This window comes from Lagenorhynchus albirostris, chromosome 19, assembly GCF_949774975.1.
Source record: "Lagenorhynchus albirostris chromosome 19, mLagAlb1.1, whole genome shotgun sequence".
In the NCBI taxonomy this organism is placed as follows: domain Eukaryota; kingdom Metazoa; phylum Chordata; class Mammalia; order Artiodactyla; family Delphinidae; genus Lagenorhynchus; species Lagenorhynchus albirostris.
Window position 1 is genome coordinate 12490519 of NC_083113.1, and position 17962 is coordinate 12508480.

A 17962-nucleotide genomic window follows, 5' to 3' on the forward strand; every position below is an offset into this window, starting at 1 on the left:
AGCACACTGGCGGGTAGGGAGGCGGGAGGGAGGACGGGAGGGGCTGAGAACTGCTGCCAAGTTATCAGTCGCCCTCCCACGTTCCTAAGAATATGCTTCACTCCTTCTCTTTGGCCACCTTTACCTTCCAGATTCCCATAAATCACATGGTCCAGTTACCTAATGAGACCAGCGTCACTTGGCCGTTCTCACCCTCTAGTGGGAACACTGGCCTGGGAGTAAGGCTCAGACCCGCAAGCCACGTACCACGCACAGCCTGAGCCACTCCAAGAACTCGGGACCCTCTCACTGGGAACCTTCCACACACTCTTCAAGCAACGCACAGCAGCACCAACAGTTGAAATGAAAGTTCTAATCTCTTCCCTCCTTCTGTTGCTGCCACTAATGCTGGTGTCCACGGTCCGCAGCAGCTCAAATACAGGTAAAAAAAATTTTCTTTTTTTCTATGAAAGATAAAGAGGGGGGAGAAACATGGCAAAACAGAAAAGAACGTGACCACACATGCAGTAAAATGTAGCCCCTTTAGGTTACAGGGATTAGGGGCAAGTTAGCCTGTCTCAGTGCCCGTTTCTTCACTTACATAAAGGAATGAACTGTACATAAATCCGAAGAGTGTTGTGAGAGTTAAAGAAGCCTGTGTGTATGGAAGTGTCTGCAACTGTAGCTGGCGGGGGAGAAAAAAATAATGGCCCAACAAAGATTTGCTGCCTCACCTGCCCCCCCCAGTCCCTGTTCTAGAGAGTAATGAATGTCCCCAGGGCCAGGCTTGGAGGCAGTGGTGGGAGGGTGTTGAAGGCAACTGTACAACCACAGACAGTAAGTCATCCTCGACTGTATTCGTTACAGTGCACCAGATGTGCCCCAACAATTTTTAATGCTGTTTCATGGTATGGTGATAAACTAGAAAAATCACACCACCAGGTAGTACCCGTGTTTGAAACTGTAGGCACACCAAGCCCTGTTTGAACAGCTCACCTTTGGGAAGCAGACCCTGGGTTAGGGGCTCCGAATCGGCTCCACTTTTCACTACAGCTGAAGTGGCCTAGCCCTTAGCAGAACAGCTGTGCAGAAGAGACCTCATCCCGACCTATGTCTGCACTCGAGGGGAACATCTCCCCAAGGGCTACTTTGAGGTGAAATAGCTTTGTTATATACTGAGCATCAACTCTGTCCTAAAATCAGGAGTTCTCCCTACTCCACCCCAATTTCCAACGTTCCCTCCCTTACAGAGAGAGCTCTCTGGAAGCTGCTGGGCCCCCCAGCCCTGGGGCCTAGGCCACCATTCTGGAAGGGGAGGCTTTTCCACCACTAGGACAGACACCAAGGCTAGAGTCCTCAGCCTGGATTCCAAGCTGCAGCCACAGCTGCCTTTCCAGTCCAGCCCTCCTCGCACTAAGTGCTCTGTGCTCCACTCAGCTAGGCCTCGGGCTGCTCCCGAGCTGCTCCTGTGCTTTCCCACCAGCTCAGCTTCGCTCACAAAACCCACCCCAAGCCCCCTCCTCCCACAGCCTCGCTTGACTCGTCCCAGGACCACAGGTGAGCCCTCCCGCCTGTGAACCAGCTTAACCCTAACTCGATTCTCTGACCTTTCATGTTCTACCTTAAGCTGAGGTGCTGGTGTGCCTCTCCAACCTCCACCCCTGCCCTTCTACACGGTAACCTCCCCTCTGGCACAATCTGGTGTATTGTTTCCACATTCCTCACACTATCCCGCACGGTGCTCAGTAAATATTCGCAAAGTGAAAGAATAAATCCTCAGGTTTCTGAGCTCAAAATGTTGCCCTTAGGAGACTCGACACCCGCGTTTCATAGCAGGCCCACTGACATTAGGGCTGGATAATTCCTTGTTGTGAGGGGGGGTGCTGTTCTGTGCTTTGTAACCTGTTTAACAACAGGTTACAGGATGTTTAACAACATCCACGTGGCCTCCACCTGCTAGAAGCCAAGAGCAGCCTCTCCCCTACCACCCTGCCCCGCCCAGTTAGTACAGCCAAAAATATCTCCAGATATTGCCAAATGTCCCCTGGAGGGGGAACCACTGCCCAGTGGGGCCACTGCTCTCTACCAGTAATTCTCAAACATGGCGACACGTTTAGACTCACCTGGACCTTGAGACTCAGACTTGAATTGAGGGGAACCGCGATCCAAATCCTGGCTCCATCACTTACTTTGAAACCCTGGACAAGATGCTTAACATTTTTCAGCCTCAGTTTTATCTTCTTAAAATGAATAAACTACCACTTAGCGTGTGCAACTGTTGTGAAGAGTAAACTATGGATAATGTGAACCTAATAAGGGTTCAGTAAATGGACTGAGTAAAATTTCTAAAGTACCTACTAAGGCACAGGAGCAACGAACTGGGGAAAGCTCACTGAGCTGCCAGGTGGCGTGATTACAAACCAGAGGGGGACCAGTGGTGGCTGGGCTCATTTTTTGTTTCCCAGGCAAGGGGAATTTGCAATGATGGACCAAGTCTGGCAAGAAGAAATGAAACACTACACAATCCTCCCGCCCAAAAATTCTCCAAATAAAATCTGATCTTGCTTTATCTCTTCAAATAACCACATACATGTTTAATATGCTTTTCACAGGGAAGAGGAAAAAAAAGAGAACCGATGACAATGTTAAGAAATAAATTACTTACAATAATAGAATACTCATTCCTTGTAAGATTACTTATTAATTATAAAATTATTTATAATAAATAGCTCCCATGTGTTAAACAATCCTATGTGGCAGGCTTCTCCTAAGCACTTTATACATACTACTTCATTGTGTCCTCACAGAAATGTAGTGTACTTTTTTATTTTTAACTTTTCATTTTTCAGACTTAAAAATGTTGTGAAAAGAATCAGTTCCAATAGATCCAAAAACCCCCACACAGTTTTTTTCATAGCCATAATATGATTATCAAAACCAGAAAATTAGCAATGATACAATACTATGAACTAATGTACGAATTTTCAGAATTTGCTAATCATCCATTGACGTCCTTTTCCTGGTCAGAATCCAATCCAGGATCCTACACTGAAGAAAGGCATCATCTCTCCTGGTCTCCTCCAATCTAGGCACTTTCTCAGCTTTCCTTGTCTTTCAGGACCCTGACATTTTTAAGAGAACTGTCAGTTATTTTGTAGAATGTGCCTCAATTTGGGCTTATCTGATGTTTCCTCATGACTAAATTCAGATTATGCATTTCTGGCACTAATACCACAGAAGCGATACTTGCCTTCTCAGTGCAGCACATCAGAAGGCCCACGATAACAGTATCTCTCATGATGGGTGATGTTACGTTTGAACACTGCTTAAGGTGGTGTTCATAAAGGTACTATCTTCTCATTGTAGTTAATAAGTATCCTGTGGAGAGATACTTTGAGACTATGCAAATAGCCTGTTTCTTCTCATCATATTTTTGCCTGTTAATTTTTAAAATCCATTGATGATTCTTGCCTACAACAGGTATTATAGAGTCTTAGCAAAGCAGTGATTTTCTATTTCCATCATTCCTTCTACATTTATTCATTAAGATTCTACTATAAGAAAGAGTTGTTCCTTCTTTCCCATTTATTTAGGTTTTCCATTATTTATTTTTATAAGTAAAGATTTGGGGATATTTGTGGATTATAATCTATTACTATCCTTATTCACCACGTCGCTCATATTGTCCCAAAGCTGGCCACTGAGCTCCAGGTGGCTTTGGTGTCTTCTTTTTTTTTTTTTTTTTGCGGTACGCGGGCCTCTCTCCGCTGCGGCCTGTCCGGTTGCGGAGCACAGGCTCCGGACGCGCAGGCCCAGTGGCCATGGCTCACGGGCCCAGCCGCTCTGCGGCATGTGGGATCCTCCCGGACCGGGGCACGAACCCGCGCCCCCTGCATCGGCAGGCGGACTCCCAACCACTGCGCCACCAGGGAAGCCCTTTGATGTCTTTTTGACATGTCATTTCTTTAGCAGTTCCTGACTTTCTCACACCACGAGATGTTCCAGCCTCATCTTGTACTTCCCTTCCGCAGCCCTGGCGTCATCCATTTGTCCACGGAGCCCTGGTTCCTTTCATGAGGGAATGATATTCACAAACCTTGGGCACTAGGTATTGCCCATGGCTACTAGGGCTATTGCGTCTAGGCCCTCTGGTGGACAGATGTGTGCATACACACACCAATGTACTTTTTTTAGCCCCGTTTTATTGGATTGGGCAAAAAGTTCATTCGGGTAAGATGTTACCAAAAACCCGAACAAACATTTTGGCCAATCCAATACAAATTATGCAAATGAGGCACAGAAAAGGTAAGCAGCTTGTCCAAAATCACAATGCTAGTAAGTAGCGGAAATGAGAAGTCAAAATAATAATAGAGCTGCTACGAAACCTAACAAGTGGAAGTAACTTCTTTACACCTACAAGTCAGCAAAAAGCAGTAAGCCTAATACTCCAGCATAGACACTCCCTTTGGGAAATAACTAGAAGTCTGCAATAATAACCACAATAATACCCATCGTGTACTGAGCACCTACTTGGGCCCCAGGCCCCAGTAGCTCCTTTATTCCTAACAACACTGCAAGGACACTAATATCCACTCTTTACAAACCAGAGAACCAAAGATCGTAGAAGCTAAGTGACTTCTCTAAGACTACATAGTTAACTGACAGAGCAAGCAGTTGACCCCAGGTCTGTCAGGATATAAAGTCCATGTTATTCTACTGTATTAATATTATCCAAAGCTGATTTTACGTAGAACAGAAATAAGCTTTTACCTTAATAGTTATATGTTTATTTTAATGCATGTTAGGAGAACAATCTAAGCATGTATCAAAACCATAATCTCACAGATAATATTGCATAGGATGAAGCTCTTATGTAAATTAAATTTATTTAGAAAAAAGTATCAAGTAAATAGTAGAAAAGGTGGTATAAGTTATAGCAAAAATCATTAAGGTGGTCCAAAAATGTCTGACTGACACTTGGAGGACATAATATTATAGTAACACCTTCGTTTTCAGTTACAGCATGAAGTTAGGGTCATGTAGGGCTGCAGAAAGAACAGCAGACTACGAGCCTTGGACCAAGGTTTTAGCTCCAGGTGTGTCACCATTACCTTTGTGAACTTGGGCATTTCATTTGCTCTCTCTAGGCCTCAGTTTTCTCACCTGAAAATAAGAGATGGTGATTTAGTTAATTAGTACAATGCTTTAAAAACAACTTGGTAATGATATCAAGAAACATAAAACTGTTCATAACTTTTGACCCAGTAATTCCATTTTGGGAAATCTTGCCCAAGGCAGCAATCCAACATTTGGAAAACGGTTACAAGCACAAAGAAATTTATCAATCTCCAAAAATAAAACAATCTAAATATTCAGCAATGAGAGAAGAGTTAAATAATCGGAAACACATATACTTGAGAGTGTTGGTCAGTCATTCAAAATGTCTGTTATAAAGGTTGTAGGAAAACAAAGGAACAAGCTTATAAAGTGAACAAAAAGAAATTGGCTCACATACTATGGTTATCACTTCATTTAAAAATTATATGCAGGGACTTCCCTGGTGGCGCAGTGGTTATGAATCCACCTGCCGGTGCAGGGGACACAGATTCAAGACCTAGTCCAGGAAGATCCCACATGCCGCGGAGCAACTAAGCCCGTGTGCCACAACTACTGAGCCTGCGTGCCACAACTACTGAAGCCTGCGCACCTAGAGCCCGTGATCCACAACAAGAGAAGCCACTGCAATGAGAAGCCCACACACCACGACAAAGAGTAGCCCCCGCTCGCCGCAACTAGAGAAAGCCTGCGGGCAGCAACAAAGACCCAACGCAGCCAAAAATAAATAAATTAAATTAATTAATTAAAAAAAAATTATATGCAGTAAACACACCAAAATTCCAACAGCTGATAAGGGTAAATATTTCTTCATTTTTACTTTACAAATTTTCTCTAATATAGTTATATTGCATTAAAAATGAAAAAGAAAAACTTCTCAGTGAAGGGGTTCCACTAATAATCTCCAAGTTTCCTTCTGGCTCTAATATTCTGTGGCTTTTCGCTGGAACCAGAAGTAGACATCAGGTGACAGTGATATAGTAGAAAAGTTTAGACAGCTGGGGTTATGCCCGTTGAAATTACTTTAACGCCACTCCAAATAGCACATGAAAACACTTGGAAACCAGCACTTGGAGAAATGATGCAACACCCTTCATCTGTGTGGCAGGAAGGGCAGAAAGAGTTTGGGAAATAGGAGAGCGGGATTGAACCGGATGCTGCTCTAAGGGCCCTCTCTGGACAACTTGTTCATCCGCTTATCAAACAAACATTTACCACGTGTCTACCATGTGTCAGGAGCCATGTAGCTGAATGACCACTGAGCCATTGGTTCAGAGTCTAGTGAGGAAGAAAAATTTTTAGTTTGCTAGGACCGCCATAATAAAATACCACGGACTGGGAGGCTTAAACAACAGCAACTTATTTTCTCACAATTCTGGTGGCTGGAAGTCAAAGATCAATGTGTCAGCAACTTTGGTTTCTTCTGAGGGCTCTCTCCTCGCCTTACAGATGGCCATCTCCTTGCTATTTCCTCACCTGGTCATTCCTCTGTGCATGTACATGCCTGGTGTCTCTGTGTGCGCCCAAATCTCTTCTTATAAGGACTCCAGTCAGATTGGATTAGAGCCCAACCAACAGGGCCTCATTTTAACTTAATCATCTCTATAAATGCCCTATCCTCAAATACAGTCATGCTGAGTTATTAAGGGTTAGGACTTCAATGAATTTTAGGGGGACACAATTCAGTCCACAACACATTTCAAACAACAAACTATAACTGTGCAAGGATAGAGCTGTATTGAAATGTGACGGGGAACCATGGGAAACCGTAATTAATTCTGGCAGGAGATATGAGCAACTCCTGTACAGAGGAAGCATCATCTGGACCCAGTTCTAGTCCCAGAATCTCTATAAAACATCATACTTGATTGTCATAAAAATATTTTAGGTATCACAAAATGGGAATAAGATAGCATCAGGTGGTAAGACAGACTTGAATAGAGGCCAAAAGAGGAATGGATTTGTTGCAGAGGAACAAAGGTAAATACCATCCTCTTATAGTTGAACTGGGATTATGGATTCAAATACAACCGAACGTGGAGGTCTGGTGAAGCTCCTGACTGGTTTATGGAATAATCTACTCCTTGCTCTCATTCCTTAGGTCATGAGGATTTTAATATGTGTAGGGAGGGATCTTAATGGGGGGAGGTTGTAAGGTGTTGATTAACCCCTACCTATTGTCCTCTCTTCCAACCAGAAGCCATTCTTTCTCCACCTACCTCCAGCTAAGCTTTTCTCTAGGCCAGATTTTAAACCTCAATTCCTTATCCATTTAAAATACTCCTCTCTTGAAGCACCCTAGATCCCTGAGTAAAAAGGAAGAGCAATGGAGCTACGCTGACCTCGGTAGCACGATGATGCGGGACCAATTCTCTTGGTCCCTTCCCTTTCCAGTGACTGGAAGTGACCAGTTTTCTTCCTACAGGGATTGCCAGAGGCCATAGGGACCAACGCCAGGCTTCTGGGAGGTGGCTCCAGGACGGAGGCCAAGAATGTGAGTGCAAAGGTCAGTAATCCAGTATTGACAACAGCGATACGCCATCAGATCCCAGCTTGTTCCCCTGAATCCCTCTGGGACCGGAGCAGATGTTATCTGAGCTGACCTCACCCTCTCCCCTCTCCACAAGACCACCACATGCAGCACCAACACTTATTTTCTTCCTGAGTTTCATGTAAGAACCAGACTCCTCCAAGGGCCAGCGGGGAGCTGGCTGAATCTCTGGCTGCCCCCTCTCCCTTACCCTCTTTTCCCCAACAACCCAGGGCTGCCTTCCAAGTCTTTCCTGGACCCCATTCTCAACCTTATTTTACTCACAGGTAAGACTGAAATCAGAGAGGCAAGCTTGCTTGAGGTAAAGCAGCCACTAAAAAGCAGACACCTAGGTCTTATTCCTCATTTTCAGTCTCCCTAATGATACCCTGATGCCTCCTCCAAACCTGCCACCAAATCCTTGCCCATACAGGTCAGGCAAACAACTTAGAGACCCTGGTGCTCATGTAACTGGATACCTTCACTGTGCTGGGTTGACCCTTTCCCACACCCACTGCAGTATGAAAACGAATCGAGAGGCAAGGAAGATGGCAAGTAAAGCCCTGCCTCAAACATATTAACCCTTCTAAGCAGCAACTCCCTTATTTCAGATTGGTTCCTGAGAGCCCCTAAAAGAAAACTCATGGCAGTGCCCAGGCTGCCAAAGAAGCCGTGTCCCTGTGATCATTTCAAGGGCAGAGTGAAGAAAACCAGTAAGTTGCAAAAGAATGACCTTCCTTAAACCAGAGTCACTCTGTGGAATCAACTAGGGCTGAAGCAGGGGTTGTGAAGAGACAAGAGAAATGAAATGAAGACCAGGATAAGCACACTTCTCAGCCCTTTCTACTCAGTGTCAACTTGTGGGGAAATAGGAAGAGAAAGAAAAGCAAAATGCAATTCTCCTAATACTAGAGAGGCTTAACCAAATTCCTTAATGATAGAATGCCATTGCTTATCAAAGTGGAGGCAGATGGGGCTGTTGGGGACCGGTCATTGATCTCTGACGATGACACCGGTGTTGGTGTCAAACAAAATGTGATTCCTCCCTAGTCTAGGTATAAATAAATGTCATATAAAAAGAATATTGGCAAGAGGTAAACTGATTGATGTTATGATATTATCAAGAATGGGATGAATCTAGATCCTTATCACTGTTGACGGAGGTAAAATAATATTTGGTAGTACCTATCAAAAACTTAAATGTGTGGGGCTTCCCTGGTGGCGCAGTGGTTGAAAGTCCGCCTGCCGATGCAGGGGATACGGGTTCGTGCCCCGGTCCGGGAAGATCCCCCATGCCGCGGAGCGGCTGGGCCCGTGAGCCATGGCCGCTGGGCCTGCGCGTCCAGAGCCTGTGCTCCGCAATGGGAGAGGCCGCAACAGTGAGAGGCAAACTTAAATGTGTGTGCCTTTTAACCAGTAATCTCACTTCAAGAAATCTCTAGTATAGAATATTAGCACGAATATTCAGATATATGTACAAGAATATTAATTATAGCAGTATTGTAGTGACAAATGAACATATTAAATGCTCATTATTAACAGACTTATAGTTTGTTCATTTTACAATGTATACAAATATCAAATTATGGTGTTGTACCCCTGAAACTAATATAATGTTAGATGTCAGTTATACCTCAATAAAAAATTCATCAAGAGCAAATTGGGCAGTTCTGCACTTGTCAAAAATAATTAGGTAGGTCATGTTGATTGGAAAGATGTCCACAATATATTAAGTGAATAAAAGGTGCAGAGACCCCCTAGTTCAAGCCCATCACAAAAATAAATTTCAGTGAATTAAAGGTCTAAATTTGAAAGACAAACTTACAAGGGAATATTGGAGGCTATATTCATGACCTTGGGGTAGGAAAGGATTTCTTAAACAAGTAACAAAAATTATAAGTCATCAGAATGGCCATCATCAAAAAATCTAGAAACAATAAATGCTGGAGAGGGTGTGGAGAAAAGGGAACCCTCTTACACTGTTGGTGGGAATGTAAATTGATACAGCCACTGTGGAGAACAGTATGGAGGTTCCTTAAAAAGCTACAAATAGAACTACCATATGACCCAGCAATCCCACTACTGGGCATATACCCTGAGAAAACCGAAATTCAAAAAGAGTCATGTACCAAAATGTTCATTGCAGCTCTATTTACAATAGCCCGGAGATGGAAACAACCTAAGTGTCCATCATCGGATGAATGGATAAAGATGATGTGGCACATATATACAATGGAATATTACTCAGCCATAAAAAGAGACGAAATTGAGCTATTTGTAATGAGGTGGATAGACCTAGAGTCTGTCATACAGAGTGAAGTAAGTCAGAAAGAGAGAGACAAATACCGTATGCTAACACATATATATGGAATTTAAAAAAAAAAAATGTCATGAAAAACCTAGGGGTGAAACAGGAATAAAGACACAGACTTACTAGAGAATGGACTTGAGGTTATGGGGAGGGGGAAGGGTAAACAGTGACAAAGCGATAAAGAGGCATGGACATATATACACTACCAAACGTAAGGTAAATAGCTAGTGGGAAGCAGCCGCATAGCACAGGGAGATCAGCTCGGTGCTTTGTGACCGCCTGGAGGGGTGGGATAAGGAGGGTGGGAGGGAGGGAGACGCAAGCGGGAAGAGATATGGGAATATATGTATGTATATAACTGATTCATTTTGTTGTGAAGCTGAAGCTAACATACCATTGTAAAGCAATTATACTCCAATAAAGATGTTAAAAAAAAATAAAAATAAAATAAAATTAAAAAAAAATTATAAGTCATAAAGGAAAAGATTAATAAATTTGACTTTATTGAAATTAAGAAATTTTGGTCATCAAAAGAAAATGACAAGAAGAAGAAGAGTAGGGGTATGTCTGCAAATATTAATATTGATAAAGGATTAATATTCAGACTGATAAGTAATTCCTATAGATCCATGAGAGGAAGGCAGGAAACACAACAAATAGGCAAAAGAGTTGAGTACACACTTCAGAGACAAGAAATCCAAATAGCTAATAAACATGTGAAATGGCACTCAACCTTACTAGTAACTGAGAAAATACGAGTTAAAACCGAACAGAGGGACTTCCCTGGTGGCGCAGTGATTAAGAATCTGCCTGCCAACACAGGGGACATGGGTTCGAGCCCTGGTCCGGGAAGATCCCACATGCCGCAAAGCAACTAAGCCCGTGCACTACAACTACTGAGCCTGCGCTCTAGAGCGCGTGCTCTACAACAAGAGAAGCCACCACAATGAGAAGCCCGCGCACTGCAACGAAGACCCAATGCAGCCAAAAATAAATAAACAAATTTATTTTTAAAAAAACAGATCACTCTACATCATAAGATTGGCAACAATTTTGAATTTTATTTTATTTATATTTTTATACAGCAGGTTCTTATTAGTCATCCACTTTATACATATTAGTGTATATATGTCAATCCCAAGGATTGGCAATAATTTTAATGTCTGATAATTCCATGTATTGCCAGAGAGTAGAACAGAGAAACTATCATCTCCTGCTAAAGGGAGTGTAAATTGGTAAATCACTTTGAGAAAGTGCTGGTAGTTATCTACTAAAGTTTAATTTCTGTGACCAAGCAACTCCACTCTTAGCAATTCCATACTCAAAAGGAATGTTGCTTATGTACAGTGGAAGAAATGAACAAGGATTTCATAGCAGGATTGTTTATAACTATCCCAAACTGAAAATTGGTCAGTGAATAAATAAGTAGTAGTATATTTGAATATTATACATCTGTGAGAATGAACAATAATAAAGCAACATAATGTTGAGTAGAAGAGAAAAAAATAAGCGAGAATAGTTATAGCATGATTTGATATACATAAAGTTTAAAATAAGGCAAAATTAAACTAAATTATATAGGAATGTATAAGTAGGTGGTAAAGCCATAAAGAAAAGAAAATATTTTTTATTAATTGTTAAATTAATTTTTAATTAATTTAATTAAATTAATTAAATTTTAATTAATTTAAAATTAATTAAATTAAATTAAATTTTAAGTTAAGTTAAATTAAATTTTAAAGTTAAGTTAAATTAAATTTTAATTAATTTAATTTTTAATTTAATTTTATTATTTGTTAAAAAAATAATAAAAAAAGATTTGTTAAAGGAACATAGCAAAAACAATATGTATAGGATAAGCTCATTTTGTTTTTTAAAGTGAACTATTATGTTTATATACAAAAATATATGGAAAACTATGTAGCAAACTAGTAACAACAGTTAGCTCTACAGAATGAGGAGTAGCAGCTGAGGTTGGGGCATCCTTTAACTTTTTACTGGATATACTTTTTCATTTTAATTTTTTCCATGGGATGAGTCTTACTTTTAACATTTTAAAAGCTCTCATAAAAAATAAATTCTAAAAATGTTTTTAACAGTAGTCTCTCCCTTTTCTTTTCACCCTAGGGCACCAAAGACACCACAAGAAGCCAACCAAACCCTCCAGAGCCTGCCAGCAATTTCTCAGACGATGTCAGCTGGCAAATTTTGCTCTGCCCTTATAGGAGCTCTGAGAGCCCACCGTCCCGATAAAACATTCTGTCAACAAGGCAGTGAGCGCACCTAGAAGATGCTCTTCTCCCACCTCAAGCTCCCCATCCCTGTCCCTACTCCCTAAATCATCCCAAAAAGCATGTTCCCCAAGATTATTGCCCCCTCTAGTGGCTTCTTTTCTTGTCAGTCTTTTCCTGGGGCCTCCCCTTACCCAGGCTTAAATTTACTTACCGGGAATCTCTGGTTGCCTAGCTGGTCCCACTGGGTCTTAAATACAACCAAGCAAGTAGTAAACAAAAGTCAACAAATATATTTAAATGTAATAGGTCAAAATCATTTTCAAATGGGGTCTGGAAACTCACATTCAATCCAGACAACCTACTTTACCCTGTTCATTCCAAACTCAATCCAGATTATACACACACCTCTATCCAACACCACCTTCAATCTCACTCCAGTTTCCAACTTTTTATTCTTTTACTCATTCAACAAACCTTTCTGAGGTAAGAGCTAGGTGGGGCAAAGAAAGAAGTTAAAGTAATGAATCAGACATTGTCCTACTAAAGATAATATAGGTTTAAAAAAAAAGAAAACCTGGCACCATTTCCTAGCACATAAAATGCCTCTAGTATTTATGATTATCATCATCACCGTCATTAACGGTCATCTGACTGTAAGTTTCCAATCTACTACAGAAGACATATGTGCAGAGGCATAGTTGAAGGCTAGAGAGATAGTGTGGAAGATTTCAAATGCCACTCAAAACAGCTTCAAGATGTAAAAATGAGATGTCTTTCTTATTTTTATTTTCCTTTTTTTTTTTGCGGTACGCGGGCCTCTCACCGTTGTGGCCTCTCCCGTTGTGGAGCACAGGCTCCGGACATGCAGGCTCAGCGGCCATGGCTCATGGGCCCAGCCGCTCCGCGGCATGTGGGATCTTCCTGGACTGGGGCACAAACCCATGTCCCCTGCATCAGCAGGCAGACCCCCAACCACTGCGCCACCAGGGAAGCCCCAGGCTTTCTCATTTTTAAACATGGGAGTAAAATGATCAGAACGACAATAGAAGGAAATTAAAGTGGAAACCATTTGTATGAATGAATAAAGAGGAAACAATTACAACAGGGTAGCTCCTGCTTCCCTCTCTGACCCTTTCCTCAAACATCAGAAGGAGAGAACAGAAAAGGAACACTCCTCCAGAATCTGGCTTCTGTCATCCAGATGAAACAGAGGACTAAGTTGGGGTGCTGGCCTTATGAGAAGAAACATTTTAACTGAGTGGTGAGTGGGGCCTCCTCTGGTAGGAGAGTGCTGGGCTCTCAGCCTCCCGCTGCCCCCAATCCCTCCTCCCACAGCAGGAGGCACACGAGCGCTTCATTTGGCACAGGAGTGGGGAGGCAGCTGTGGTCAGCCCACATGCCAACTGCCTTAGGAAGAGCAGGGATGCCAGGATGAAGGAGTGGAACCCAAAGGGAGGAGCCATCATGAGCAATCAGTGAGGGATCTGTGACAAAGGAGGCCTGTGGGGGCCGAGAAGGATGAAGCCTGGGAGATCAACATCTCCCTTCAGGGAAATAACAACAATGGAGCCAGGCTCTAAGTTAGTTTCTAGGCCTGACTGGGAACCTGAGCCACACCAGACACCTATCACCCAGTCAGAGTCTGGGCCAGAAAAGACACCCACAGCTCAGCCAGCATCTAAGGCTCAGCAGGGACCCGATACCCAACAGAAGCGCACTGCACAGCAAAGACCCCTTGCCCAACATGAAGCTGAATCCCAGCAGGAACCTCGAGCACAGCAAAAATCTGCTTTGCAGCAGGAATTTCTTGCCCCACAGGAGCCTGCACCACAGCAGTCACCTCCCATCCAAAGGCTGCCCTTCAGGAAACAGGAAGCTGCCTCACAGCACAGACCTGGGCCGGGAAAAGATTCTAGAACTCAACAGGAGCTGGTATTGAGAGAGGGAGCTGGAGCCCAGGTAGGACCTGGACCCCAAAATGGACCACCTGCCCAGACAAAACTGAGGTCCCAAGAGAGACGGAGACAGTCAGACCCTACAGCTCAGCACGCAGCTCCAGCCCAGGGAGCCAAATCCCAAGAGGGATCTTTGGCCGAGTGGCAATTTCTGTCAAAACCAAACGAACCATCCATGCAGCAACCGGCCTCAGAACATAAGACATTTCTTGAACGGGTAGTAGATTCTGGTGCAGATTCGGATTTAGGGTTTACGTTAGAGACCAATTCGCCAGCCAAGAGGGGTGGAACAGTGGCCCAGGGAATGAAGCCGGTCTTCAAGGGGAAACCTGGTTATGAAGTGATGTCGGGATTTGGTGGGACGTCATTACCCAGTAAGAAAACCAGCAGCCAGAACCCCAGACGCTACCGGAACCCAGGTAAGTTGAGCTTGGAGGAAGGGGGCCTCCCAGGGATGGTCATTCATTTGCTCAGGAAGAACTTAGGCCTGCCAGAATGTCAGGTGAGCTCAGGTGACCCTGCAACAGTCCTGCAGACACAGATCAACAGCCCCATTTGACGGAGGAGGAAGCTGAGCCCTAGAGAAGAGAGGGATCCTGCAGGAGGCTGGGCAGTTAGGGGCTGGCCAAGCCAGGACCCCCAGCGAGCCTCTGACTCCTTCCCCTGCTCCAGGCTGCCTCCCGGCGGGGATCTGGGGGAAATCAAACAGAAACTAAAGAAGGCCCTGGGCGAGGGGCCCGTACTCATCCCTTGGGTCCCCAACCCTGAGCACCGCTCCGGGGCGGGCACCAAGTGGGCCACCGCGGCACCCTGCTGAACGTGGACCCTTACCTTCGGCGAGTGTCCACGCAGGCCAGGCCGAAAACCGGGCAGGAGCGACCCTTGAGCTCTCTGGGTTGTCCAGTGGGCAGGAGGACACTTGTCCCCAGGGAGTCCCAGTCCCGCCGGGCCCATGGCCTCGTGGGTTGTGATCTCAGGAAGGGGGCGCCTGGGAGGGGCGCTGGGGCTCCGCCCAAGTCCCAGGCAAGGTCGGCGCTGACGGGAGGGAGAGCTGGGGGAGCGGTGTGGGCGGGTCGTGGGCACAAGACTCCACTGGCGGCAGCATCCCTGCCCCTCCTCCGAAGCCGGCCATGGTGCCCCCGGGGAGCAGGCTCGGGCCCTGAGCTCCTTCTCTGCGCTCAGAAGCCCTGCCCTGCACAAGGTGGGGCGCAAGTTCTCTCCGGGGAACGTGGGAGACTCGGTGAGCTAGCCAGAGGGGGGGAAACAAGGCGGCCGCACTCCGGAAGCTGAGGGCGCTGTGAGGACGGTTAGTCCGAAGGCTGGTAATGGGGGTCTCAGCCCAGAGGCCTGTGTCCCCCGGAAGGGCTGGGCCGCCTCTCTCAGGACTGAGGAGAAGAGGGTCATCCGGGTCTCTCAGTGCCACGGCTGCTCGTGTGCTTTGGGAGGGTGGGGAGGAGGGGAGCGATGGTGCTTCTGGTGCTAAAGATAAACAGCGGTTTCCCTGGGCCTCCCGAACCCAGTCTCAAGGGACACCTTCACCACAGCGCCGCCACAGCCAAAGCCGCCTCTCTGGGACCGTCGGAAAGAGTTGATTTGTGCGCATGCGCGAGCCTCGAGCCTCCTCCGTTTCCCGCCTTTTCCGAGGCTGGCGCCACGCCCTCTCTCCCTCCAGCGAGGCGATGCGCAGCTCGGGACCAATGCGCAGTCATTGATCACTCTGAGGTCCACCATCCACTCACTTCCATTCTCGCCAGAAAGGAGAGGGCGACGGTAATGAGGAAAAGGTTTAGAAACTGTTGTCCAAAAAGGAAGTTTAGGGGTGAGTCAGGGAAAGGAAGGAGGAAGGGGTGCCCCATAGTGGGGAATGCCTGGAGGAGGGGTGCAGTACAGCTCCAAACAGCCCTGTCCCACCATCCTTCATTCAATCCGCTCATCCATTTGTTGTCAGTCCACCTGCCTCAGCCTGACTGCCCTAGGACCTAACTTCTTGACTCCTACTCCTAGGACTAAGGGGCCCTGGGTTGGCTTTGGACAGCCTAACCTTCACTTGGGAGAAGGAAGTGCTGTCACCTGGGTTCCCTAGGGGGTCACATTATTTACAAATCTTATCAGGCTGGAGAAACACTGACAGACCAACAGAGATGCTACAAGCCTCAGGCAGAGGCACACATGCAGTTCTTTCTGGATTAGGAGTATGTGTCAATCCAAGTGAGGACCTTTGGGAATTTCCTGTGCAGAAAAGAAACTGACATAGCCCCCAGGCCCAGAGACCCCCAAACTCATCATCTTCTCTGCCATAGACATCATCATTAGCCAAGGTTAGAACTGGAGTTGGCTCCAGACACACACAGGAAGGCTCAGACAGGCTCAGAGCTCAGACTGGGCCCAAGGCCATTCCCTGTCACATGGCAAGACACAGCCTCACCAACAGGACAGTGTGCCCAGAGGCAGCACACACCATGCTCAAGAACGGGCCTTGGAGGGCTTCCCTGGTGGCGCAGTGGTTGAGAGTCCGCCTGCCGATGCAGGGGACACGGGTTCGTGCCCCTGTCCGGGAAGATCCCACATGCCGCGGAGCGGCTGGGCCCACGAGCCATGGCCGCTGAACCTGCGCGTCCGGAGCCTGTGCTCTGCAACGGGAGAGGCCACAACAGTGAGAAGCCCGCATACCACAAAAAAAAAAAAAAAAGTTGAACTCATAGAAACAGAGATTCAAAAAATGGTTGCCAGGGGCTACGGTTGGGGGAAAATAGGGAAAAGTTGGTAAAAGAGTACAAACTTTCAGTTATAAGATGAATAGGGTCTGAGGATCTAATGTATAACATGTTGACTATAGTTGATAATACTGTATTATATAACTGCAATTTGCTAAGAGAATAGAACTTGTGTTCTCATCAGAAGAAAGAAAAGGGTACGTATGTGAGGTGATGAATGTGTTAGCTAACTCAGTGGTAGGAATCCTTTTACGATGTATACATATATCACATCATCATGCTGTACACTTTAACTATATTGCAATTTTGTCAATTATACCTCAGTAAAGTTGGAAAAAAAGTGGCCTTGCAACCTTGAGTCTGGCTGGCTCAGAACATGTCTCACTCACGTACCACATGCCCTTTGTATCCACGTCCATTTTCATTTAATAAATTTTTTGCACCAAAAGCAAAACACAACAAACAAAAAAACCCTAGCCAGATACTACCACAGTATCTGGCTCATACCAATGAGCCACGCTTCTAATTCATAAGGCCTTCATTTTATTTTTTTTAATGGAAACAAGTCTTCATTAAGTAACTTTTAATATCAGAAAAATAAAACTCTCATAATTCTCTTTACAGCAAATATATCATATCAGTGTCAGTGCTCTGGCCATCTTAAGTTAAAGGTGCTTTATCATAAAATATATGGTTTTAAACTTCACTCAAATTGAATTTATAATCCCTATGACTTCCCTACAAGGCCTTCATGTTAAAGGGGAGGAAATGGAAGCCCAAAAAGGGAGAAGGTTTGGCCAGGATCTCCAAGTCAATGGCTGAACCCAGGCTAGAACTCACGTCCTCAGGAGGCGGCGGCGAAGGGGAGTGTTTAGGTTTCTCCTGCTTGCTGGGCATGATTCTGTCACTTTGCCAATGATCCTCCTCCCCAAGCCCCCTGCGCACTTCACAGCGAGCACTGCCCATTACCTGCCCCTCCCCTCCGCCTCCCTGGACACGTCTGGCCCTCCTCAGACCTTTCACGCCTCCACAACCCTCATGGACCACAGGACAAGGCAGAAAGGCAACTCCGTAACTTTATTTCACTATGTGAAGGGGTAGGGGTGTTTGGTCCAGCTAGATCG

The 17962-nt window shown here is 45.2% G+C and overlaps 1 protein-coding gene across 1 annotated transcript; it reads left to right on the top strand.

Moving 5' to 3' along the window:
• Positions 1–266: 266 nt before the first annotated feature.
• On the top strand, positions 267–12160 carry CXCL17 (C-X-C motif chemokine ligand 17). The gene is made up of 4 exons (XM_060131840.1): positions 267–421; positions 7520–7600; positions 8236–8337; positions 12063–12160. Exons 1-4 carry the CDS (start codon positions 343–345, stop codon positions 12158–12160), a joined length of 360 nt encoding a protein of 119 aa, XP_059987823.1. The 5' UTR covers positions 267–342.
• Positions 12161–17962: the final 5802 nt, after the last annotated feature.

Bases quoted from the DNA above. Each gene is read 5' to 3' on its own strand.
- CXCL17 (XM_060131840.1), top strand. From the start codon at position 343: ATGAAAGTTCTAATCTCTTCCCTCCTTCTGTTGCTGCCACTAATGCTG. The intron at 422-7,519 runs GTAAAAAAAATT...TTCTTCCTACAG, and splicing joins CCGCAGCAGCTCAAATACAG to GGATTGCCAGAGGCCATAGG. The intron at 7,601-8,235 runs GTCAGTAATCCA...CCCTTATTTCAG, and splicing joins CCAAGAATGTGAGTGCAAAG to ATTGGTTCCTGAGAGCCCCT.